This window comes from Pantherophis guttatus, chromosome 2, assembly GCF_059756535.1.
Source record: "Pantherophis guttatus breed Tessera chromosome 2, ASM5975653v1, whole genome shotgun sequence".
In the NCBI taxonomy this organism is placed as follows: domain Eukaryota; kingdom Metazoa; phylum Chordata; class Lepidosauria; order Squamata; family Colubridae; genus Pantherophis; species Pantherophis guttatus.
This window is the reverse complement of record NC_142064.1, coordinates 127269054-127296471: the sequence shown is the minus strand read 5'-3', so window position 1 is coordinate 127296471 and position 27418 is coordinate 127269054. Positions and strand designations below refer to the sequence as shown.

The 27418-nt window shown below is 39.8% G+C and overlaps 1 protein-coding gene across 3 annotated transcripts in view; it reads left to right on the top strand.

Moving 5' to 3' along the window:
• Window positions 1–27418, top strand: part of STAT6 (signal transducer and activator of transcription 6) — a 101088-nt gene that overhangs the window by 24431 nt on the left and 49239 nt on the right. The window contains exons 1-6 of one of the 3 annotated variants that reach the window (XM_087886681.1): window positions 3044–3129; window positions 15091–15221; window positions 17432–17573; window positions 19183–19266; window positions 19839–19977; window positions 24504–24565. In XM_087886681.1, the coding sequence (XP_087742807.1) occupies window positions 15091–15221; window positions 17432–17573; window positions 19183–19266; window positions 19839–19977; window positions 24504–24565 (558 nt within the window). In that variant the 5' untranslated portion in view covers window positions 3044–3129. Of the gene's footprint in view, window positions 1–3043; window positions 3130–3468; window positions 3665–15090; window positions 15222–17431; window positions 17574–19182; window positions 19267–19838; window positions 19978–24503; window positions 24566–27418 lie in introns of those variants that run through there. The other 2 variants (XM_087886680.1, XM_087886678.1) reach the window with 2 other exon arrangements.

The following is a 27418-nucleotide window of genomic DNA, read 5'->3' as shown; positions in this document are numbered from 1 at the left end:
TTTTTAAAAAAAAGGTTGGCCACGCCCACCCAGTCATATTACCACCACCACCACCAAGCCACACCCACAGAACCGGTAGTAACAAATTTTACATTTCACCACTGCTTCAATGTGCTTGATAGTGTCAGCTTGAAGGATGACCAGGTATTTGTAGTGATTGTCTTCATCAGATTCTTGATGTTATTTCCACAGGGCATCTTGATCCCTTCAGTTTTCACTATTTTCCCCCCTGTTGATTGTGAGAGTAGCATATTGGTCCCATTCAAATTCCATTGAACTTTCTTGGCTGAATACACAACGCCGAAGCAATTCTACTTCAGATGGTGTTTTCCCATATAGCTTCATATCGTTCATATAAAGGAGGTGGAATAGCCTGGTGGATGTTTTGGATGTTTAATAGCTATGGTCTGATTTGCTCGATACTGTTGACAGAGGTATCACTGCAATCACAAACATTAGAGGTAGAAGTGAGTCTCCATGAATGATTCCTATCTTGATATTAACCCCTCCCAGTCTGTCACCGTTGATTGGCAACTGCGTCTTGCATTGTACCATTGATATTTGTCCAATTCAAAACATATATTACAATTAAACATTTAAAAACATTTAAAAACAATAAAAACAGTAAAACAATAAAAAACAGTAAAAACATTTCAACATCTAAGTACATATAAAAGCAAGATATCTGGCTTTTTAACAATATAGCCAGGAGGCAGCGCCCTTGGCACATGTAGCAAGTCTTCAGTTTTACTTCTATCCAATATTTTGTTAAATGGGTGTAGACCAGTCAGATGTTTCAACCAAAACTTATGTCATCCGTGCTGACCAGTGGTGGGTTTCTACCGGTTTGTCCTGGTTTAGGTGAACTGGTAGTGGCGGCAGTGGGAGGCTCCACCCACCCGCCCGGACGTCATCACGGATGCTCCGCGCATGCGCAGAAGCGCTGCGTGCACTCAAAGTTCTGAACCGGTAGCGAAGGTAAGTGAAACCCACTACTGGTGCTAACCAATTCTTGATCTTCCTTGACCTTTTCTCCATCATTTCTGCTGGTATTACAAGTTCTTTCATTTTGAGTGGATCAGGAGGCTGTGAGTTCGATTTTAGGTAGAGGCAGATATTTCTCTCTCTGGGCACGATGAGAATATATCTGCTGAATATAACTCCGCATTGGCGACAGGAGGGGCATCCGGCCAGTAAACACGCAGCTCCATTCAGTTGCCCAGACTCCACCCCCGCAAGGGATTATGGGGTCATTAAAAGGAGATGATGATTACAAGTTCTTTCATTTCAGTTTCTTTTTTTACTCTTCTCTACCTTTTTTTATGCAAGCTGCATTCTTGTTACATTTCTTTCGGTTACCCCATACCTGTGTCCAGAATTGTATAGTTTTCCTTTGTTCAGGTGTTGACTAGTTCACTGCAGTCTCTCCATTGATGGATTGGTAGAAATGTTTCTGATTGGAATGACATTGGAGATTCTGCCTATAATGTGTAATTCGAGCTTTGTATCTGCTGAATTTCTTGGTTACAGCTGTTATTTGTTATTTTTATTTCCAGTATTTCCTTAATCTTCTTTGTTTCTAGGTGATATTTCTCGATCATCTATTTTTAGTCTTCATGTTCTTTTCTTTCAGCTGTTCTAGCTTGCTTGAATCTGATCTTAGCATTTTACCAGCCTGATCTTCCATTTTGGTAGTGCACTGTTTGTGCACTGATTTTTTTAAAAATCGGATTTATAAAAATTTAAATTAGATTTTTTTATTTAAATTAGATTTTTTTTATTTTTATTTTTATCAAATTTATTTTAATATAATGCTTTTGGAGTAAAAATCTGTCTAATGTTTAAGATACATTAATAATTTAATTTATTCAGCACAAAAGGAGCTTAGTTATGTAGCATGAGGCTGTATATTCTACAATATTTACATTTTTGGTAAATTCATTCAATGAATCCTAGCTCTGCAAGCTAAATAGGAAACCTTCATTTTGTTTGCAAATAATAATATTAAAGATTCTAACTACTAGCAAGAATGAGTCCTTACATTTAAAGAGTACCTGTCATTTCAAATCCATCATGGCAGTGCCTGTTAGCGTGCATTCACTCATTTGCTGTCTGCCACGTCCTTCACCTTGTTGTGTCACTGCCGTATCACCAGCCATCCCATTAAAGTGAATGGGACTGTCGGTGAGTCAACAGTGGGTCAGAGGAGGAGCCACTGCAGGACAGAGATGACAGTTGCTCTTTAAAAAATATAATTTAAATCATAATTTTTAAAGAGCAACTGTCATCTCTGTCCTGCAGCGACTCCTCCTCTGACTCGCTTTAAATCAACTTGATTTAAATCAAATCCATCCTGCTTTTGTTTCAGACAAACTGTTGACAGCCCAGTCTCAAACTGGAGGCTTGATTCTCATACAAGCAATTACAAATAGCTCCATTACTCAAGGATATCATACGCCCAAATTACTCTTGTAATTCCCCCACTCCTTAAGAACCACTAACATTTAACCCATATTGGTAAACCGTTCTAGAATTGTACAGTTCTTACTGTCAGGAAGTTGTACCTTATTTTTAAGCAAAATCTAAGTAACTTAGTAGGTAACTAAGTACATTATACCCAATATTTCTGGTCCTAGTTTCTGTGCCAGTGGAGAATAATTTCTGACTAACTGATACCCTATTTTCCTTCAGTCTTATTTTCTCGAGACTGAACATCCCCAGTTCCTTCAGTCTATCTGACAGGGCATTTCTCCAATTTTTTTATCACCTTTGTTGCCATCCTCTGAGACTGCTCTAACTGTCCATTTGTAAACGGTGCCCAGAATCACGAACGATCCTTCAGGTACCACCAGTGCAGAGGGGAATAAGAACTTTACATGTGTTTTAAAGTGCTTCTAACCCCAGTCCAAAATTGTATTAGCTCTTCTAACAACTGTCTCATCATACTGGCTCATGTTTGGCTTGCTGTCAGTGACCACACCTAGTTCCTTCTCCAAGATATTGCTTCCAAGACATGACATTTTATATGCACGAACAGCTTGGATTTTTCTTTTCTAAATGTAATACCTTACGTTGCTCCCTGTTGAAGGACACCTTGCTTCTCTCAGCCCAGTCTTCTAACCTGCCCAGGTGAGACTGATTCTTGTTCTATCTTCCCGGGTCTTGGCCAAATCTCCCATTTTTTGTCATCTGCAAATTTCAGAAGCAGAAAACAAATTGCGTACAAGTTAGGAAAGTGCGCACAGCATGGCTTCTGGAATTTTGGAAGCATAGAAAAGACTGCAGCAGTACAGCATGAGACGGCTTGAAAGCTTGCCATCTTCTTAATAGCATCTCTATCCTGCTACTGGGAGGGGATTTTAAGAATTGAGGAGTCAGTAGTACTCCAAGCCCCTGCCTATCTGTCTGTCCCACAGGAATGCATTGGGGGATGTTTTTCCGCCGTGATTTTTTTTCTCCTCAGTCTGCAGCTGGACCCATCCCATTTTCAACATAGTCTTTCTTTTGCTTGCTTCTTGTTCCATACCAAATTTGGTCCCATTCTGTTTACGTTTTTGGAGAATTATCCTGCTGATGGGCAGAAGGATAGACACACGTATACCAGAATCTGTTTATCTCTCTTGGTTGTTTTTCCCTAACATTCTGTTGGGTTGAAAATAAACAGGTAAGAGAAGCAACTGATTTGTCCTGGCTTGTGAGTTGGGTAGGAATTAGGTTGAGAAATGAAGATTCTTATAATACTGCAAGGAACACTATTAAATTGAAAATGGTTGTTTCCCAGATTTAGGGAAAATAACCTTAGATAAAATCTGAAGCTGCGTAAGTAGTTTACGGGAATTTACTTATCTCCAGCAATATGTCTAGAATGTAGATCTGGCCTCAGTCGTAGTTTATATCAACTGCCTCACTTTTGCCTTAAATTAGATTCTCTCTTACCTTCTCAAAATCAGAGTGAACATCCTACAGATTTATGGAAATGCTTTGCCTGACTTAGAAAACGCAGCTTTTCATGTGAAAAACTTGCTTTTGGTATAGGGAATGGTGTCAAAACACACAGTTGGACATGCACTTTGTAAAACGTGGTTTATCATTTAGTGGAGTAGGTAGATTTCAGCAGCTGATAATGTAACCAACTGTTGCTTACCATTGTGTGAAAATTGTCTTTGGGCTTGCTCTCAGGAATGAATTTTTGCCAGCAACATTCCATCACAGATGGGCTAGTAAAAACAAGAATCTTGTGATAGCCCCAATAACTTGCGGCTGTTATTTAGGAAAGTGTCTTCTCCTATTGTCTCCGCCCATGCTATGAGATCAGACAAGGAAAGGGTTGCCCAGTCCTATTGACTAAATGGTGCCATCTTGTAGAATCCCGGAGATGTGTCTTCTCTGTCACTTCTTGGGGTTTCTGGAATACCATTCCACCTAAGGTATCTTTGGCCTCAACCCAGATATTCTCAAAGGCTTTAAAAACTTGGCCTTTGAAATCAACCAGAAACCCAGACAATTTATGATATTTCCTCAATGTATTGGTATTTCTTACTTGCATGCCAATTTAAGTCTTTCTGATTTGGTCACCGTACGAACCTAACAAGTTATTGTTATCATTGCTAGTTGTTGCATAGGCTTTGGTGGACTCTGAGCTGCATAGTAAATAAAAGGCAGCTTATTGACGTGACTTTCTCTTTGGGTGTTGCATGCTATTTTCAGCTCTTATGCTTCCTCACTGCCGACTTTCTGTAGCAAGGAAGACCATACACAGATAAATCCAGAAAGTCAAGCCAAGCTTAGAGCTAAAAGAACTAGCCTGCAGAAGACCAAAGTTGACACGGTCAGTGTAAACAAGGCAGAAAAAAAGCACTACAGCCTGGTGATTTGCTTAATAAGTTGCTCAGATGAGAACGGAGAGTTGAGGAAGCTCGGGAAGGCTGCTGTGCTGCAGCTTTTGTGGCTTTCCTTCCCAATCCTTTTCCGGTTGTGCGATGACCAAGGCAAGAGAGAAAAAAGCAAGAGAGAAACAAGTCTTGCTTGCTTCCTTATTTCCCTGATGCAATCAAAAGCACGTGGGAAATCTCTGAATTTTTTACAGCCCAGCAATTCAAAACTAAAGTGAGCAATATTTTATTGGCACCTCAGTGCAAACTCTGACATCTTGTTTGTCTTCCCTCTATCAAGATTCAAGGCAGATGGCTTCTCTCTAGTCAAAGGGCATTAGGCAGCTGTTCTGTCCCCCCCTCCCAATTCGTTTTCACTGTTGTTGCAATAAACAATATGAGAGAAGAGATAAGGAAATACTGCAGGACTACGACTAACCTTAGGGTAGTTCCATAATAAGAATTTCATTAGCCTGAATTTTTAATCATTTCTGGACTTACCCTGCTTCATATACAAGCAATTGAAGGCTATTTATCATCAGTCATATTTACTTGCTGGAAATTTAACTAAACGCCTCCATTCCCAAAGCTCTACATAGCTAGTTGGGAGCTATCCAGTAGTCGGTTTCAATTTCGTTCGCTACCAGTTTGCTAGTGGGTGTGCACGATGCTTCTGTGCATGCACAGAGATGTCCGGGCGGGTGGGAGGAGTTTCCCGCCACCGCTACCAGTTCACCTGATCCGGGGCGAATCGGTAGCAACCCACCACTGGAGCTATCGGTGGTTATCAGACTTCGCTATGGGACAATGTGAAGATCCTTTCCCTCAGGAGGTACAATGCAAGGTTGGACAATGTGATCAGAGGAGGCATTGGAATAAGAATCCTTGATAGTACAGTGGTCTAAGCACCCTGTTATTAACACAGCTGCCTGCAATTTACTGCTGGTTCGAATCTCTCCAAGGCTCAAGGTTGACTCAGCCTTCCATCATTTCTAAGGTAGGTAAATTGAGGACCCAGTTGTGGGGGCAATAAGCTGACTTTGTATAAATATACAAAAGTATGAAGGCTATTGCTTAATGCATTGTAAGCCACCCTGAGTCTCCAGAGAAGGGCGGCATATAAATCAATTTTTTTAAAAAAATCATTATTCTTATTGTAGCTGTATCTTGTTTTGTCACTACAGATTTGTTAAACATTCGTATTACAACTTGGCAGCATCACTTCTACTTGCACAGTTATGTCATGTTCCCTAGGCTAAAAAAGGCTAAAATAGAGAAAGAATTATGTTTTTCCTATGAGTAATTGAAGAGGAATGATTGAACTTCAGGAGCTCTATCATGGATTTTTAGAGCTTCAGTCTCAGACTAAATGCTTTTTAGTTTGAACTGAACTCAGATTTAAGAGACCGATGCACAATGGAAACACAATGGACACGTTTTATTTTAAGGACACTTGCAATTTTGGGGGGATCTTTTTTTTAGGATTGGAATCCGCTTGCTGGTTGCTGACATCCTTGGAAACTAGTAATGCCACTAACTTTCTCCATGCCAGGTGTAAAAAAAAAATGTGGCTACAGGTAGTCCTCGACTTACAAGTATACAGTAATCCAGCACAAAAGTTCTGTTGCTAAGTGAGACTTTTGTTAAGTGAATTTTGCTCCATTTTACGACCTTTTTTGCCATAGTTGTTAAGTGAATCACTGCAGTTGTTACGTTAGTAAAACGGCTGTTAAGTGAATCTGGCTTCCCCATTGACTTAGCTTGTCAGAAGGTCACAAGAGGGGATCATGTGACCCCCGGGACACAGCAACTGTCGTAAATATGAGTCCGTTGCCAAGCGCTCAAAATTTGATCATGTGACCACGGGGATGGCTGCAACAGTCATAAGGGTGAAAAGCGGTCGTAAGTCACTTTTTTCAAAGCTGTTGTAACTTTGAAGGCTCACTAAATGAACTGTTGTAAGTCGAGAACTAGCTGTATGCTGCACATACATATGGTACTTAACATATTTGAAAAGTCACTCCATTTTAAAGGAGACTCAAAACACATTGGGACTTAATGGATTATGAGATGCATTGTGGAGATGAACTGAACCAGAAGAGATTAAGACGAAAATAAGAAGATGCAACAAGCCTAATCTGCACAGACAACTGAGAGTATTGGATAACTCTTGAGTCCCCTGAGTACTTCTGCCTGATATCTCTGGTTCCTTACAAGCAATTAGATTGCTTTTCTTTCTCTGCATTTCCTCACTGGCTGGGTAAACCCTTTTTCCTGTGCGTCCTGACTTTCATATTCCCAGCCTGGGAATGAGACATTATTTTAGCCATTTTCACCTATAATGGCATTATATAGTAATTGTAATAGTTTATTAATTGATTAGTCATACAACCAGATCAATAAAAATAAATAAATAAAATACATGATCTGATCCCGGGATTAAATAGATAAAAGAAAATACAGTGATAAAATACATATATGGTAGTACAAAGAGTCAGCAATCATATAAATGCATCACCCTTACAAGGTACCTCAATTTGTTCAATGTATCGAGTTCTTAGCATAATTCCCACAACACTGTCATATGCCTTAATTGTGTAGTAGGACTGTGTTACTATTATCCTTCTCCCCTTTCCTAGTATCTACTCCGATTGTTATCTTATGACTATCACTTTGTTGTTTGTATCTTATGATTTAGGATTGTATCTTATGATATATGATTTATCACTTTGTTGCTTGTATGTACACTGAGAGCTTATGCACTGGAGACAAATTCCTTGTGTGTCCAATCACATTTGACTAATAAAGAGTGTTCTAATTCTAATTCTAATTCTAATTCTAACCCAGGAGCATGTAAGAGTATCTATTATATTAGTACTGATGACAAACCTATGGCACGCATGCCACAGGTGGCATGCAGCGCCTTCTCTGTGGGCACGCGAGCCATCGCCCCAGTTCAGCTCCGCCCAGAGATGGGCTTCACATAATTTAACAACTGGTTCGCCCCAGCACAGAAAATGTGAGTGCGCAGGCGACCTTCTGTGCATGCGCTTTGCTAGTGCGCACGCTTGCAAAACTTAAAACTTGCAAGCTTAAAAAACACAGCTAAATAGGACGGCATAGTGCCAGGCAGGGAGGCGGGGGCGGGGGCAGGCCCACCTGCCGATCACAACTACTGGTTCGCTTGAACCGGTACGAACCAACTGAGTACCACCCCTGGCTCTGCTGTGCATGCGCAGGTGCCTCCCACTGGCCAGCTGGTTGTCAGGTCTCTGCTGTGCATGCGTGGGGGGCAGGGCGCATCGGGGTACATGTGTGCATGCGCAGGGGGTGGGGCGCATGCAGGGGGTTGAGTGTGTGAATTTGCGGGGGCGGGGCACGTGTGGGGGCGGCATGCACGGGGTGGGGTGAATGCAGGGGCCCATGTACATGCAGGGGACTGTGCGCATGCACTGCATTTTGGGGGTTCATGCACGCGTTGATCACTCGGTCCGGAAAAGGTTAGCCATCACTGTATTAGTAACACAGTAGTATTTCCCCCTTCTTTTAACATCATCCAAGGACAACCTCAAAATTTTTGCCACCTACTGCCTTTGAGTATAGTTCTCAAACTTTGCAGGACTCAACTCCCTAAAAGGATAAAACTAAGGATTTCACTGGGGATAGGGCTGTGTGTGAAATAAAACTATCATTTATTTTGAATGATTAAAGTATAATCTGACTATCAACAGGGGTCTCAAATATTACGGGACTGTAATTTCTTGCAGGGTCACGTAGGCAAAATGGAAAACGAAGCCCAGGACACTGTTTCTTCTTTGCCTGAAAACCTGATCAGGCCTTTTATTTATTTATTTATTTATTTATTGGTTCGATTTATATGCCGCCCTTCTCCGGAGACTCAGGGCGGCTTACAATGCGTTAAGCAATAGCCTTCATGCTTTTGTATATACCTGCTTAGTAGGGCTTTTAGTTTATTTATTGTGACCTTCCTCCAGTTGTTGCATCCAAACCCATAGAACCTCTGCCTTACAGGGTGGCTGCCAGCAAATGGGAACGGTGAGAGTCAGGGTAGAAATCAGCACTATAGCTTTCTGCCAACTCACGGGTGGAGAAAGAGCATTTCCCTTCTCTAAAATGCCCCAAAGATAAACAAATTGGCTGCAGTTCAGCACTGAACATTCGGTGATTCAGTTCCACATGCTAAGCCATAGTCTAATTTTCTTGGCATTTATGTTGAACTCAGCTGTTTGGTTTGAAAACTAGTAGTATGATATGTAAACCCTAACAATACATCTAATAAGATAAACAGACTTGACAGAAGATGTTCAATGATTAAGACTCTGGCCTGTGCACAAGACAAAAAACAGAAGCAATTTACTCCCAATCTCATAAAAGCCTAGCAGTTTCCCCCCCTCATTTAAACTCAGTGGTCCCAGTGACATCAGAGCATGACCCACAATTATAGTATGAGCCAAAGGTTTACTGAGGAAAAAACTATTTTCAGAGTCATTCAGAATACAAGGAGGGTTGAAACTAAGGATGCCTCCAGAGGCAGCGTTGGTGGGAGTTACTACAAAAAAACCCTTGACTTCTAGCCCAGACTCCTTTCACGGTCTACTCTTTTCCCAGCCTTTCCACCACATTCTCCTGCAGTATATGGAAGTTTGGAGGCAAGACAAAAGTTGTCAACCAAACCTGGATTGAGTGGTGCGTTTGTTTTTTTTTTCTCCCCCAATGGAAGACTCACAACCATCTTTTTCAAAGCAGATGGGAAGCAGCCAAGAGAGACATGCCTAACACAGAGATGGCACAGCACGTCTTCCAGGGAACTCTTAACTACTCCTTACGGGTTTAATTAGTTGTAAATTGGAAACCATTTTGTTGAGCTCAGATAATTGCAAATCGTTTTGTTGAGTTTAGATCATTGTTATTTTGGATTGCAGGGGAGTCTTATGCCTTGGTTGTAACTGTTGTGGGCCTCCTAGAGTCATTATTATGAGATAGGTAGCTATATAAATAATTTAGATAAAGAAACAGTCATGGCAACCTCTTGGCAGCATAGCTGCTGCTGAACCTGAAACTCAGGGTGAGTCGGGGAGAGATTCGTAGCTGACTACAACCACATCATTGACCACTTGGTTCTCAATATCATAAAGCAGGTCTTTGAGGAGAAGAAGAAGCAATTCAATAAAAACATTGCAGGAGGAAGGGAATGTAAGAGAAAAATTGTTAAAAAGTAGAGGACCTACAAGAATTTTTCTTCCCCCAAAGAAAGAGAACCCTAAATGATATGATTCTGAGGTTCTTTGCTTTTCTTGATAAAAGGATATTGAACTTTCATGACAGAAATAAAAATGAATGTAAAAGTTTTAAGAGCCGGTCTACCAAATATATTTGAGGATTAATTTCATCCAACATTCCCCTTCCCCAGTGGTGGGATTCAAATTTTTTTACTACCGGTTCTGTGGGCATGGCTTGGTAGTTGTGGCATGGCTTGGTGGGCATGGCATGGCAGGGGAAGGATACTGTAAAATCTATTCCCACCCCACTCCAGGAGAAGGATACTGTAAAATCTCTATTCCCTCCCCACTCCAGGGAAAGGTTACTGCAAAATCCCCATTTCCTCCTGATCAGCTGGGACTCAGGAGGCAGAGAATAGATGGGGGCGGAGCCAGTCAGAGGTGTTATTTATTGGTTCTCCGAACTACTCAAAATTTCCGCTACCGGTTCTCCAGAACTGGTCAGAACCTGCTGAATACCACCTCTGCCCTTCCCTTTGTTGAAGGGGCAGGAGGGTAAAGATTCTTTCTTTGTACTTTGATGATAGGTGGTTTCTATAACCTTTTTTTTTTTAACCCAAATTTTTACAGATTTCAAGAAAGCTGCAAATAAACTTAGGATCTTGGCCAAGAATAAAAGAGATGAAAAAAACAAAAATGGCAATGGCAATCATAAGCTTACTGATTGCAGAATGCATATTGTTAGTTTTTACATTCTAAACTAGGGAAGAGCTCCTTGGAGAAGAAGACAAATCTACTCAAAAGAAATCCAAGCAATATAAACCAGGAAAGTGCTTTTAACCAGATAATTGTAAACTTTGGTCCAGAGTTGGGACTCAATATACCTTCTGTTAGAACGAATTTGCTTAAATTGATTTTTAAATTAATATTTTTTTAAAAAAAAAGTCAAAACTTTTTTTTGCCCATGGCGATTTGTTCATAATGTGAAATAAATATTTTAAAATACCAGTTACTTGGGGGGGGGGGTGTTAATTCTATGTATATATTCTTTTTCTTTGTTGTGTTTTTCCTATTTTGTGTGTATGTGAGAGAGAGAGAAGTGGGGGAGAGAGGGAGGGAGGGAGGGAGGGAGAGAACAGGAGGAGGAATTTATGTTTGTAGAGAGAAATATTGGCAAAGGGGCAGTAGGGATTTTTTTAAAATCTTGCCTTTATTATTTTTATAAATAACTTGCCAGATAAAAAATAAATGGAGAAGAAATGGGAGTCTGGTTTACATATTTTGAAAGACTCTTTGTAAAAAATAAGTTCATATCTTTTGGAGATATGTGTTGGAAGAAAATATCCATATGGTTCAGTTCCAAACTGGGAGAAAGACATTGGAAACATGGAAGCTGATTGGAAAGAAGGTTAAATGATGAACAGAACCACCAAGCACATGGTTCTGGTAGAGACAAAATAGAGTTGAGAGTGGGGTTTTTTATACCTTCTTTAAGCTTTGCACTTGAGCTTCCTGTTCTTGTGCAAAAACATGTATTCTATTGTCTGTTGTCAGACTCCCATGGGGCCATGTAGGGGTTATGTAGGGGTCGTAGCTGGCTCCATAGGCAAAGTACAAATCCTAGATGTTTGTCTGACCTATGTTTGGTTGAAATTTGGACTGCTCTGAGGGTGATGCAATGTCTTCTGCTAAATGGTAGTGGGTTAATCCTATTATGTCCTGAAGGACAAGAGCCTGTAGGCCAGTGGACTAAAGCACTGTTATTAACATCTGCTGCTTGCAATTACTGTAAGTTCAAATCTCACCAGGCTCAAGGTTGACTCAGCCTTCCATCCTTTCAAAGGTAGGTAAAATGAGGACCCAGATTGTGGGGGCAATAAGCTGACTTTGTATAAATATACAAAAGTATGAAGGCTATTGCTTAACGCATTGTAAATTGCCCTGAGTCTCCGGAGAAGGGCGGCATAAAGCAAAAAAAAAAAAAAAAAAAGGACAATCCTGGAGCTGAAGGTCTTTTGTTTTGTAGATAGGCTGGCCCAGTCTTTCTTAATGGGAACAAAATATCTGCGGGTGGGGGCTATTAAGAGTGAGTCTGCTTCCTCCCTCTAAAAAACATGTTGCTCCATTTCTCATTTAGGGAAATATAATATTCTGCTTTTTAATATTCCTCAAAATATTTCATTCTTCTAGGAGAGGGATGTGTGCTAACTTTCTACATATGGTAGGAGCTGGAATTTTCTGGGATAGAGGTGTTGAGAATGTAAACTGACAACTGCAATTTAGGACTGACTATGGGAAAATCAAGTGGGTTTTCAATTAAGCCATGAAAACTGGGAAGAGAAAAGCTCCATATTAAACCCATGAAGGTATAAAGTGGGACAGTGATTTTTTAATTGTCAGAGGCAATAATCTGCTGTTTATTTGCTTGTTAAATTTGTCAGCTGACACTCAATGATTCTGTGCAGCTCACATGTAAATTCATTTTTAAACATACAATAAGAAGCAAAACTAAAAGAATAAGAGATGACAAAGGTGAGGCAAACCAGACCGTAACAAAAAAAGAAAGAAACTCGGGCAATCTAAGAGAGCCTTCATTCACCCTTGCCAAAGGCCTGAAAGAAGATCCAGATCTTATAACAGGGTTTCACTTCTGCTCTTACTGTAAATATTGACTTTATTCTTCTATGGATGAAGAAGCTAGGAAGCTTCAGCCAAATTGCAGTCTATTGACCGCATCCTACCTGCTTAGTATCAAACTTAGCTAGATTGTTCTACTGTTTTCTTTCTCTCCTGAATGAGATCTGTTAACTTCTGACTCTTAAGGTTTCTGAAAAGGTTTGAACATAGACCATAAAGCAAGATATATCAATGATGAAATTAGCACTGGTATAAGAAAATTCAATGAGATATGAGGGCAGGGAATTAAGCTGGTGAATTCCAACATAATTGGATGGCATCTGATAATAATAATAATAATAATAATAATAATAATAATAATAATAATAATAATAATAATAATAATAATAATAATTTTATTTCTATACCGCCCTTCTCCTGAAGGACTCAGGGCGGTGTACAGCCTATTTAAAAACACAGACAAAACAACAATTAAAATTTAAAATAATTAAATAAATTTGGCTCAGATTTAAAACCCCAAAAAATTTAAATACCCCAATTTAAAACTATTATGTTGATAGTCCGGCCTGGCGGAACAACAGGGTCTTCAGTGCGCAGCGAAACACCCGGAGGTCGGAGATCTTACGTATTTCCGGGGGCTGTTCGTTCCACAGGGCTGGGGCTCCCACAGAGAAGGCCCTCCCCCTGGGTGTCGCCAGCTGACATAACTTGGCCGATGGCACCCGGAGGAGACCCTCTCTGTGGGAGCGAACTGGGGACTTGATATGAACAATCATAGATGAACTGTTTTGAACCTGCTACTCTACTGATTCATAGAATCTGCTTTAAATTATAGGAATTATAGTCTAAACCAGCGGTCATCGACTGGTGGTCTATGGACCACTGGTGGTCCGTCAGAAAATTTTGGTGGTCTGCAGAAAAATTATTTGCATTTTTTATATTGCACCGAATCAAGGGTCCTCAGACTACTGCTCCTGGGACAGATATGTGCAATGAATGCTTGTGTTACTGCAGAGAATCTCCCCCTTCAGGGTCTTTTTGTGTGGGTTGGAGGGGGGTAGAAATTCTGACTCGGTAATACTTCAGCCCCCTGGGGCAGGACTTTGGGTGAAGGCTGGGGTGTTGTGGCCCACCAGCAGCCTGTGCGGCTCATGGCTGATCCCGATGAAGAGGAGACTGGTGTGGTGTTGCGCCAGCAGTCTGCACAGCCAGCGCCCGTGTCAGACAGCGAGGAGGCTGAAGAGGATGTGAGGCCAGAGGCAGAGACTCAGCCAGGGCCTTCAGAACCTCCAGAGGCTCCTTCCAGTGGAGAGAGCGAAGTGGAGGAGCCTCTCCTCAATGCTCGGGCACGCAGGGCTGCCAAAAGGCAGGAGTGGCTACTCAGGAGGAGGAAGTCTACTCAAGAATAGGGCTTGAGGATAATTGGCCACTCCCTTAGCCTATTTAAGTTGTACACAGTTAGTGCGTTCTTGCTGGAAACAACTCATATTTTATTATCAGAGTATTTTGGTTTATCATATCTTGTTTTCTGGGCTGGTTGCCAACCTTTGCCGGTCTTGTTTATTCTTGCTACTTAATAAATTTGATAAGGATCGTTGGTGTGTGTCAATATCCTCGGAAATCCGGAGCTAGGGCAGAACATGGGGGGAAGTATCGTTGGTGGCAAAGAGCTGGAGGGCCTTGTTCCAGTGGGACTGCATCATGGCCTGGAACTGGCTGCCATCACAGCCTGGTGAGTCTCCAGGTGCTGGCACCTGGCCTTGCACTGCCACAGGTCTTCCCTCTGCTTGGAAAGCCTATGCTCGTAGTCCTCAGTGAGGTGTTTCTGCTGAGCCTCCTTCTTGATCAGATCCAATTTGAACTGAGCCAGCTGTTTTGCCAACTCTTTCTCATGGTGGCTGCTTAGCTCCAACAACTGCTTCCTGTTGGGGCCCTAAGGAGCCCCGGCGAGCAGGCAAGGAGTGGCTGGGAGGGGAAGGGCGAATAGAGGCCGGCGAGGCGCCCCTTGATGTGAGTGACATCAAGTTGGCCTTGCCCAACCAGTCACATGACCACCTAGCCACGCCCACCCAGCCAGTCATTAGGCAGATCATATTAGTGGTCCACGGGATTTAAAATTATGAATTTAATGGTCCCTGAGGTCCAAAAGGTTGGTGACCCCTGGTCTAATACATCTAGAGAGGTATGAAAAACTATTTGATTTTTGCATTGGGACTAGTTTTGGACTCGAATTAGTGGAAAAGGCCCCTTAGGCAGGAAATGAAATGTTAGTCAACACTGTATGTTGTAACATCTTCTGTGTGATGGATTGCAATAATGAACGTTGGTTTTTACCATTTTAGATGACCAATACCAATATGTCCCTGTGGAGCTATGTCTCCACCATGTCTCCGGAGCGGTTCAACGGCTTGTATGAAGAATTTCCTCATACTCTACGTTGTCTCCTAGGGGAGTGGCTGGAAACTGAGCCATGGTAAGTCTGCTAAAAAGGTAATGAATGGTAAATTTAATCACCTCTGGCAATTTGTGGTTTTTAACTCCATCTTCCTAATGTACAGGTGGGTATAGCTTGTTCTATTTCCATCTGATTGTTTTATTGACAGATCATAAATTTGGAATAGTTCCTCGTTCGAAAGAATTGTGCTACAGTTATCATTTCTAGATTACCATTACGTTTCAGGCTTTGACTCAGAAATCATCTTAGTCAGCCTCTTAGAAATCCATGAGTAATATGAAGATAATATATAATAAGATGGGTAATATGTTCTCATCTTTCTCAGATCCTTCCAAGAATGTTGGCAATGCTAAGTGAGGTTTAAGAATGTTGCCCTTTCCTTGGTAATGGTTTGTGTGATAGATTAGGTTGGGAAGAGTCACAAGTTTATGTAGGAGATTATATATTCTTGTGAATGGGGTCTTTCTGTTATCAAAATCTTGCAAACCAAGTTTTCACTCAAATCTAAGCTTCAAGTGTCTTTTATTACCTCACTTTTTTTTTTTCTAACTTGAGTTATAAGATTTACTTGAGCCCAGGGGTGAAATGCTTCTGGTTCGGACTGGATCGCCTGAACTGGTAGCGATGGTGGTGGGTGGTTCGGAGAACCAGTAGCAAAAATCCCTGCCCCCCTCCCCGTGCCCAGCTGAGCCATGCAATCATCAGAGGCTTTTTTTTTACTTATAAAAGCATTTTTTCTACAACCTCTTCGGCCGAAAAAATGCTTTTAAAAGTAAAAAAAAAAGCCTCTGACGATTGTGTGGCTCAGCTGGGATCGTCAGAGGCTTTTAAAAGCATTTTTTCTACAACCTCTTGGGGCGAAGAGGTTGTAGACAAAATGTTTTTAAAAGCCTCTGACGATCCCAGCTGAGTTGCCTGATCGTCAGAGGCTTTTAAAAGCATTTTTTTTTTTACAACGTCTTCGGCCGAAGAAGTTGTAGAAAAAAATGTTTTTAAAAGAAAAAAAGCCTCTGACGATCAGGCAACTCAGCTGGGATCGTCAGAGGCTTTTAAAAGAAAGAGGCTGTAGAAAAAAATGGTTTTAAAAGTAAAAAAGAAAAAAAAGTTGGCCACACCCACCCAGTCACATTACCCACCACCACCAAGCCATGCCTACAGACCCGGTAGTAACAAATTTTACATTTCACCACTGCTTGAGCCTCATTATCTCTTATTGCCCATTATCCACTTTATCTAGAGTTTATATCTCAGCTTTGTCCTAGTTTCTATCTCAGTTATATATATATAACTATATATAATGTAATGCCTCAGCCTGGATCCAGACTCACGTTCTCTCAGATTTTCAGTTAGGGCTGGGCTTGGGTTTGCAGGTGGGTAGAAGTAGTTGGCATCCTTACCGTGGGGCTTATCTGACAGCAATCCAAGCTTCATTGTATCCCTGTCAGTATTCTGAGCCATGGTTCTCTCCAGGGGTGGGCTTCAAAAAAAACCTCTTTTCTGACTGTTATAATTCAAATTGGACTTGCTGCTTGTTGCCCTTTCCACTTACTCCTCCCGTTTTGGTGTTGTTGCTCTGTCCACCTATGCTCTGGTCTGGATGGTTATCTCTACTTTCTACTGCTGCCTACCACCACCGTTAAATTTCTTCTCTCTGCTGGCACTGCTCTGTCTAACATTTTCAAGACTTCAACTTTGACTTTCAGCTTCTTTTCCTTTCTTTTCCATGTTCCTTATTTCTGCTCCAGATCTCTTCTTACTCCCTTCCGTTGTTTCGATGACCCTCTTTTTCAAGGACCAGCCTCTGGCAGAATGGGAGTCTTTATAGATAAAGGCAGAAGGAATAGCACAGAGAGTTTTTGCTGCAATGCATCCAACTTTCTCCAGTTTGAACCAGCTGAGTTTAGGAACGTTGAAGAGGAAGATGGCTTGGGGGCAGGCACAGTAGCCTGGATCTCTACTCTTCTTTATTTTTTTATTTTTATTTTTTAATTTGATTTATATGCCGCCCTTCTCCGGAGACTCAAGGCGGCTTACAATGCGCTAAGCAATAGCCTTCATCCTTTTGTATATTTATACAAAGTCAGCTTATTGCCCCCACAAACTGGGTCCTCAATTTACCTACCTTAGAAAGAATGGAAGGCTGAGTCAACCTTGAGCCTGGTGGGATTCGAGATTTTTACCCTTCTTTTTTCTCCCATTTTCCTGCCTGCTCCTGACGTTTTCCCTAGGGAATTTATCAACAGATCAGATTCTTTCTGTACTCTTCTGGCTGGAAGGCTGCTATCTGCCATGGTGGAGAAGATACGAGATCTTGCCAACAAGAACTGCAATTCTGCTGCTCAGATTCTTCAGTTTGTTTCCAGCATTGAGGTATGGAAATCTGCAACGTGAATGTGATATGTCACCAAAAGGATCCTCTTCGGTCCTACCACAATGTGCATATTTGTTTGTGTGTCATCCATCGTAATGCTGAGTCCCGTGAATTAACCTTCCACCTTCTTTTCTAGACAGCAGAAGAAACAGAGTTCCTTCTACTGTTCTCTCCTTTTTAAAATGGTAGAAAAGAGGGGCCTGGGCTTTATCTTAACTAAACATTTCAGGCCGCATTCCCTAGATTAAGAAATGTCTTCTTGTCAGGGATGAGGGAAATGATTACAAAAATTGCTGATAGTCAATGTTTTACTGTCTTGTAACTGAAGACAGTTTACTGATAATTTTTTTCATCACAGAAAAAAATTAGGCCTTACGATGGATGTCCTCATTACCTAATTTGCCAGAAAAAGGCGAAATATGCATGATTTAATTTGCAGTTCTGGCAGAGAATGATAGCCAAGCATAATATGCAGGCTGCTTCTTGAAAATTCAACCTCACAGATCTCAATCAACCAGAGACCAATTCAGAGATTAGTCTGTAATTGGGTGCATCAGACTTATGCTCCCCCCCCACTACATACAAACACACCCCAAAACCCAGGAAAAAAAAAGTAAATTGCAAGCTTCCTGTTGGTTTGCCATAGAGGCATATATCTGAGATTGATGGTTCTGAATTAACATCTTTTTATGCAGCCATGCCAGTTGCCATGACTCCACAGAATCACCGTGCAACACACTATATTTTGATTAATTCCTGCTTCTGCATTGCTACTTGCTTTTGCAGTCAGGAGTTTCCTGTTTGTACAGAATCTTGAAATTGCAAGAGAAGGAAGTCGGGACCACATGCAAAAATTACCCGACAATGCTCTTTGATTGCTAGGAGTCTCCTTGAGCTTCAAGAATGGAATCTAACTTACTTCTAGTGATGTTCAGTGATTATCTTCCTTCAACAATCTTAGAGAAGGGCATTTTAAGAAAGGGAACCCCCTAGGTCCTAATGCCCAAGTAAATTTCCCAATTTCAAGACCTCCATTAAAGCCGCAATGAAAGAAACATGGATATGTAAACCTGGTATGCAGAGTATATGAGGTAGTGTCCTGAAATGACAGAATGGGTTGTACCAGAATGACCGGAGGGTTCCAGTTATGAATGTTGCATAACAGTTTAAAATATGGGACCTTACCTAGGAGTAATAATTCACGGTGCATCTGTTCTTTTTTTGTAAACAAACACCAAATCTGCATTGATCTAAAGATAGTCCTCTTTGCACAATTTGTAATGTAGAATCACTTGGGAGGTATAGGTAGGTGCCAGATTCAGATTCCCAGAATCTGAAAGGAATAAATGTTTAACTTGCATGTTTTAGCTTGTTCTTAACTCTTTTAAATATCTTTTAAATATCTTTATTAGGTGTTCATATGGTTTTATTATATTGTTATAAACTGCCCAGAGTCACTTAGGTGAGATGGGTGGTGTAGAATTGTACTAATTAAATAAATAACATTAGCTGATACAGCAATTCTAGGTGAACTTGTTATGGGGAAGAATAGTGAAAGGGAGGAGGGATGACAAGTATTAACAGTTGCCACCTTCCTAATAATTATAGAGCAGATATCGGAAAGATCCACTGCAACTGGCAAATGTTATAAAAAGGATCTTGGAAGCAGAGCAAACAGCAGTTCACCAGCAGGTAAGAGATTTTCCACATCTGTTTCTGACACCTAAATAATTGCTTGGACTCTTAAATCCCATCTGTTAGATAATGGTTAAAAATGGAGGCAGGACAGCTATTATCTGTTGCTAAGGAACCCCCACAACTTCCAGTAATTGAAAGACCCATTCTAAACCTTGGCATCCCAAGGTTGCCTATGCCTTCCATGTTTATGAGCTCCATCAAATATTACTTCTCTCTTTACTTGTATTTGTAAAATCAGCACAAGAGATGCAAGCTATGCTAAAAATGTGTTATTTCCAGTCTCTTTTGACTGCTGACTTGGGGCATTCCATTGTGTATAGCAGGGGTGTCAAACTCGCATCGTCATGGCGGCGTCACATGAGGTATTGCGACTTTTCCCTCCTTCGCTAAACCAGGCGTGGACATGGCCAGCACGTGACGCATCCAGCCTGTGGGCTGTGAGTTTGGCAGCCCTGATGTAAAGAGTCTCTGGCCTGATGTGTCCTTCCAACTTTTATTACCCGAAAGAGTTCCGTCCTAAAAGTAACACAGCAGGGAGAATCATGTCTCATTTCTCCCTCTTGCAGCATCAACACGTTCCCCTTGTCATCGAACGTCAGCGGGAAGAACTGATGTTTCGATTCAGCCTACAGAAGCTGCAATACAGACTTCAGGAGATTCAAACTCTCCGGGAAAGCTTCCAGCAGATGAAGGGCAACACCAGAGGTGAGGACATAACACAAAGCGCATTTGAGAAGTTTGGGCACTGAAAACGTAGTGAAAATGCTGTACAAAAAAAATAAATTAAAAAAAATCACCCCTTCCAGTTTTGCTTGCTTGGTGCACATACAACAAGGAATCTTGGCAGCAGAAGGGCCCATGTTCGATCCAAGCCATATATGGACACCCTAGATAAGAACCACTTTAGTGGATCAAACTCCTGTCATATTTCAATGTGACTAGTACAGTACAGATATTGAAAACTCTTATATACAGTCTGTAATATGTAATATATATATTGTAATATACAATATACATTACATAGGCATGCAGGACAGGGGGCAGAGTATCCTCACTATTAATAAGCAATTTGAGTTTTCAGAGTCGATCTAGTCCAGAAAATTTCAAGGTAAGCTGTGTAATTGTCTCAAAGGTGCTTTTTCCTTGAAGATGTTTCAATTGATGAAAGCTTCTTGGATGAGAAGTGAAACATCTTCAAGGAAAGCAAAGAAAAGTCCAGCTGCCTTTTGAAAAAGCACCTTTGAGGCAACCATGATCTGAATGACAGAGAATCTCCATAGACAGTAATAAGCGGCCTAAAATTATACTTGTGGAGCAGATACTGTACTGTACTTAAGCAATCACCCAGAGTTGCTTTAGATGTGGCCATATAAATCTTTTAAATAAATAAATTTTTCCCTTTAAAAGAAATATTTTTAAAAGTATTCTTTCTCACATATGTTAGGATGCCCATACCCGTTTTTTCCCCATAGCAGATTGACCATACAAAGGAAATCAGTGAAGGTGGGAAGAAGAGATATGCTGCTGCAGATTTTTTTTGTACGGATTTTTATATGAATTTTATCTCTTTTTACTTGAAAAATGTCACTTAGACAGTGAGACGGGTGGTAGATACGTTTGATTAAAAAAATGAACAGATTGCCATATCCCCTACCTCTTCAGTCTATGAGTGGAGGAAAACATATAACTGAGAAAATTCATACATGGCAGATTCATGTCCTGGCTTCAAAGAGACACTACAGGTATCCATTGAGTGGTTACTAGTGATGGTAACCATCAACTAGGAACTACTAGTACTTCCTCCCTGCATGGGGAAGCCAGGTTGATGGGAACTTGTATTTAGGATTGGCTCCCTGCGATATCACCTGACATTATAACATTTGCTTTGTTATTTGTTATTTGTTATTTGAGGCATCACACATAACATAGTTGCCCTCACATAACTCCTAGCTGCCTAAGCTTCTGGGACAAGAGTCAAAGATTTAGTCAAAAGACTTTGGCAAGTAAGAAAAGAAGTTGGAAGAGATAACAAGGGAAGTTACAGCCACATCCTGACAGCATCAGTGTTGTCACTTTATTTACTGCGTAGGGCAGAAAATTAAGAACGGGCTGAGTTCTTTCTCTGCTCAATGCCATTTGAGCTACTCTGGGCCTTCCATGTTATTCCCATGTTTCAGTAGAGCACAGAGCTCTTCGCTACCTCCCATTTGCGTCAGAGCTAAGTTTAAAATTCTGGTACTTTCCAAGATCTGATTTCTCTCATCTCTTCCCATAGTTGTTGTTTTTTAAAAAATGCTCTTCTAAATAGGGTATTTTTTTTTTTAATTCCTTCTGCCACAGCTGCTACTTCTGGGATTTTAAGAATCTAGACTTATGACCCTAAAATCAGTTCCCTTTCTCTCTGTAAAAATTTTACAACTTTTTAAAAGGAGTTTAAAGACCTTTTTTATTGGATTAGTGTATGTGTGTGTGTGTGTGTGTGTGGTCTGATTATTTCAGCCTGTTCTTATTTAGCTGTCAGCTTTCTATTAACATCTGCTTCAAATTATGAATACACTTAGTCTTAACACAGCTAATGTTATTTGATTGATTTGTAATTATTGTTTGTTTTTTCTCATTTTTTTTCATTTCTTACCATGCCTTGGTAAATAATGATAAACTGATTATTATGCAAACAGAAGAAGATTTTCTCCGGGTTTATCCAGGGACAAATAAATGAAGCACTTCCCATTTAACAACAGTAGATAAGATGCATCCGTGTATTAGCACATATCTGATCCATTTTGTTGTCAACATTTGAAAGGTGATCAACCCATGTAGAGATATGGACATGAAGGGCCAAATGGAACGTGTCTAGACATGTGCATAGCATCTGCCAGGAACACATTATACCAGACAAGTCTTTTTCCAGGACTGCAAATCGGCTTCGGGCAACAGCCATGCAAGTCCAGGAAAAGATGCAGCTATTTTAAAGGGTTCTGTATCTAAATTCATTTTTGTCATTTGATCTGGATCACTGTATAGACTTAAAAGGCAATATTCCAATGGGTCTTATTTTTTAATTGATTATTTTAAAACATCCATTGGGATAAAAATGGGTACAGGTAGTCCTCATTTAGTGACCACAGTTGGGACCCGCAACTCAGTTGTTAAGAAACTAGTTGCTATGAATGAAACCACAACTGTGCTTATACAAATTTTATTGAAGTTTATCTGAAAAGATACCAAATACAGAGAGAAATTAAGATAATAAGAACAATCAGTTTGGCTTAGTGGTTAAGGCTCCAGGCTAGAAGCCAGGAAACTGAGATATAAGGCTAGAAAGTGGGAGATTGTGAGTTCTAGTCCTGCCTTCCCGTGAATGCCAGCTGGGTGACTTTGGGCTAGTCACTCTTTTTCAATCCAAGCCAGCTCACAGGGTTGTTTGGAGGAAAACAGGAGGAAGAAAGAATATTGTGTGTGTTCACACCTTGAGTTATTTATAAAAACAGTAAAGGTGAGATATATCTAAATAAAATAAAAATAAAAGGAAAAAGAAGAGGGAAAGAAGAAAGAAAAAAAAGCAGTGGCTTCCAACTTTTTTTGGTTCAGTAGAGTACAAATTAGAGTTCTATCAACTTTTTACTTTTACATCATTAGTGAATATTAGCCACTTCTATAACAACAAACTAATTGGCTCACCCAAAATTTCATATATATTTTTTCTCGTTTTGAGCACAAAACAGTCTAGAAGCGGTTTCCAAGTAGAAGCAAAACTGGATGCGTTGTTTCCTTAATTAAAACACTTAATTTTGCCATCTCTGCCTGCTCCTTCACTTTTTCCATCCATTCTTCAGAAACCACAACCATGCCTATGATCTTATTTTAGCTTTCGTTTGATTTTGTTGGAAGAAATGTCCATCTGGGTTCAGTTCCAACTGGGGAGAAAGACACTGGAAACATGGTGGCTGATTGGAAAGATGGTTTTTAACGGTGGACAGGACCACATGGTTTTGAGGTCCTGGGCAAAAAGGGAAGAGATGCTGAGAGTGCCTGGGTTTTATGCCCTCTCTAAGCTTTTTGAATTTGAGCTTGTATTCTGATTGGTTGTCAGACTCCCATGGGGCCATGCAGGGTTAATTCTGTAGGCTGTCTGTGTCCCAGGTTTGGTTGAGTCTTCCTGGGTGATGATGTAATAAAAGGGCTTTGGAAATTTCTATACAAGAAACTGTAAATATTTTCTATTTTTACTCTCTGATTATTGGTGTATATATATTTTGGTGATGTTACACCATGATAGAAAAATTATTATACATCTGTTTTTTTTATTTGTTTTTTTTTTTTTTGAAATATAACAAAATGCTTTAATAAAATTTATATATATAAAAAAAGAAAGGGCTTTGGACAATTCCTGCTATGGCTTTGCCTGAAGAAGGTAGATTTTTGTTATGTTGAAAAGACTGGCCCAGACCTTAATGGCCCATTGACAAGGGTGTGTGTGGGGGGGGGCGGGGTGAGTTTCTGCCTCCCTTTTAGGGGAAATATTCTGTCCTTTTAATATTTCCTAAAATATCTCATTTTCCTAGGAGAGAGGTGGGTGCTAACTTCCTAAAGTTTACACACTGTGAAGGTCATAAATGTGAGGATTGGTCATAAAGTTACTTTTTAATCACTTTTGTAACTGGGAACAGTCACTAAATGAAGCAATCGCTAAATGAGGACTACCTGTATCTCTTTGTCATTTGTTATTTCTATAATGCATGCTCAAGCTTCCCTAACATATGTTTTTAGCACAAATTTCTCTCATGGTCTTTCTTTTTAAACTTCTCCTGAAATAAACTCTTGTTTTTAATATAACTACTGTACCTCTAAAATATAAAGTTTAAAACCTTATAAACTCATTCAAAAATATATTTTGAATATATAATGTCCAAGGGTTATTTTATTAATACTATTGCCTTGAAATATATGGACACTAGTAAATTTCATTCATTCCATTCACATCATACCTGCCTCCCACTCCTTCTAGCAAAGTGGTAGGATAGTCCATATTAAGGGTTATCAGTGGAGACTGATCACTGAGGAGATCCACTGAATATTGTTTTTCTAATTATTACTATAAATGGAGAATTTTGTGTCCAACTTTCAATAAACGAAAGAAAAAATGATGGCCTAAAATGTGTGCAATAATTATTAACTTGTATGTGAAAACCTTCTATAGTCGTTGTTAACCTTGCATTTGTGATCCTCAGCTCCACTGTCACAAAACTCACTGGACTGTCAATTTCCAATGGAAGAGAACCTGCCAGCAAGTGTAAGTTACCAACATTACAAAGAATTTATTATGAAGTCTTGAGTTTATTTGCTGTTTTCATTTTTTAAAGTTACTTTTTCTGCCCTCTTTTTTTTTTTTTGCTGTCTAAACTCTGAGTCCTCGAGGTAGTTTCCATATCTAATTCTAAATGGTCTAAAAGAACAATTAAACTATTTATTTATTTATTTATTTATTTATTTATTTATTTATTTATTCAATTTGTATTCCGCCTTTCTCTGAAGACTTAAGTGACCATTCTATTAAAAATAACTAAAAACAGAAGCTGCCTAATAAGATAACAAATAAGAATAGTAATTGTCATTAAAAACTCAAGCAAACTGGCTTAGGCTCACTCTTTGATCTCAAATGATTTTAAAAATGTGTTCCAATATGGGGATCGGTCCAAGAGAAGGTCCTCAGTGAGGTTGGCATTCATTTTTGTGGAGTTGTAGTTTTAGTATGCAATAAAATATTTATTAGAAGTTGTTTACGTGCCAATAGGGGAAGAGAGTTTCAGGAAAGCTATATTTCAGCAAACATTTCCTGGAATGGTAGTCTATTGTTCCTCTTTTGGAAGAATTCATCTATAATTTCTTATGTTAAGGGAAATTGAGAAAAATCTTCTGCTAATGAGGAGCATGTCCTCAAGTTTTGTTCTATTTGTCCCTTGAAAAACTAGCAAGAAATTGAGATTCTATATCAGAAGCGGGGAACCGTGGCCCTTTTATGACTTGTGGACTTCAACTCCCAGAATTCCTGAGCCGGACATGATTAGCTTATGAGTCATGACCATAACTGAGCCTGGAATTACAGTTGTAAATTGAGCCAATTGTTAAGCGGGTTGTCATGTGGCCATGCCTGATTTTACAACCTTTTTTTGCAGCAGTTGTTAAGTAAATGTGGCAGCCGTAAAGAGAGTTCCGTAATCGTTAAACAAACTTTGCAGTCATTTAACAAACCAATTGTCTGCAATGGGCACCTTTTTTTTTTTTTTTTTTTTTTTTTTTGCTGGAAACCGGAAGTAAACGTCGATTGTACAAATTGTGATCACCTGAACACAGGACACTGCAAACAGCTGTCAATGAGGGCTGATTGCCAAATGCTCAAAATTCAATCATGACTGCAGGGTTGTGGGAGGCTGTCAAAACTTTGAATCCAGCTCATAAGTACCTTTTCTGGGGTCCATTGTAACTTTGAACGGTTGCTAAGCGAGCGATCAGAAGTCAAGGACTTCCTATATGTAATATTCTACTGTTAACAATAACTGGTCCAGTACAGGTAATCCTCAACGTATGACCACAATGGAGCCCAAAATTTCTATTGCTAAGTGGGACATTAGTTAAGTGAGTTTTGCCCCATTTTACGACTTTTCTTCCCACAGTTGTTAAGTGAATCACTGCAGGTGTTAAATTAGTAATATGGTTGTTAAGGGAATCTGGCTTCCCCCATTGACTTGGCTTGTTACAAAAATGGGATCACATGACCCTGGGACACTGCAACTATCATAAATAGGCGTTAGTTCCCAAGCTGTTAAATTTTGAACAGGTGTTCGTAGCGATGCTGCAATGGTCGTAAATGTGAAAAAAGGTCATAAGTCACTTTTTTCAGCGCCTTCGGACAGTCACTAAATGAACCATTGTAAGTTGAGGACTACCTGTACGCTCCAAGTTGCATGTTTAGAAAAGTGTACTAAAGGTGCAATAAATTGCTTCCTTGGTCTTAAGACTAGTAAGTGCATTTTTGTATTTGCATTTGGTTTAATTTGTTTTATTTCCAGGAGGTTTTATTTGCTTAGAACCAATAGCAATAATGTCTGCCTTAAAAAGAATAATAAAATAATTAAAGGAAGTAATAATTAGCAGTAGCAATTTCTAAAACAGGTTACCAAGATGATATCACAAAGAAAGAAACTTTCTTCAATTAAGTAAAGATTAGACTAAATATACATATGTTAAAAGACCTCTAGGGAACGTTGCCTGGTATAAAAAGATAACAAAATTAACCCTCTCTGGATTGCTTGGTAACAGAAGGTACTATTGAAAAGTTGTCTGTCTTCTTTGGTCTAGGATGGTATTTGAAATGGCAAAGCAAGTTTGTTTGGTTTGTTTGGTGCAGAAAAATGGTCTTTTTGCAGCTTCTTCAAACTCTAAATTGCTTAAGGATAACAGAGTTGGAAGGGACCTTGGAGTTCAACTCTCTGCTCATGCAGGAGATCCTATACCATTCCATTCTATTCCATTCCATTCCAGTCAACTGAATTGAATCTAGCCCATTTTTAGAAGACTGGAAAAATTGTGACAGTTTGATTTTGTTCAAATAATGTATTGCCAGTTGATTGGCTTTCTAATCCCCATTTCTAAAATCAGTTCCCCAAACGCCAAGCACCTGGGGCAATTCCACAGGCTTTTAAATAATTCAGCATGCATACAGACTGAAATTACTGTTGTTATCATATAGAATTAAATAAGGTTAAGACTGAAATCGTATACACTAATTTTTTTTTTTTAGCTTAAAGCCACTTTAAGATCTTACACTCATGCATAGAATTGCACTGTAAATATCAAATATTGACTTTTGGGAAGTTAAAAGTCCAAGAACCATTTCTTGGAAAGACCTACAGTATAGAAATCCAAGCGTTAATAAGGTTACAAGTCTCATCCCATTGGACAGAATTCCCCTTCATTTCTGAGAGCCAGATAAGTTCCCCAGTTTGAATAAGATAAAAAAAAACCTGATGTTCATCCTGACCGATGAATTTTTAAATACCAACACAGTTGTCAAAGCTTGGGCCATGTAATGCTCGAGACCAGGAATTTGTATCTTTAAAGAAAAAGAAAATACAGCTTTGCTCTA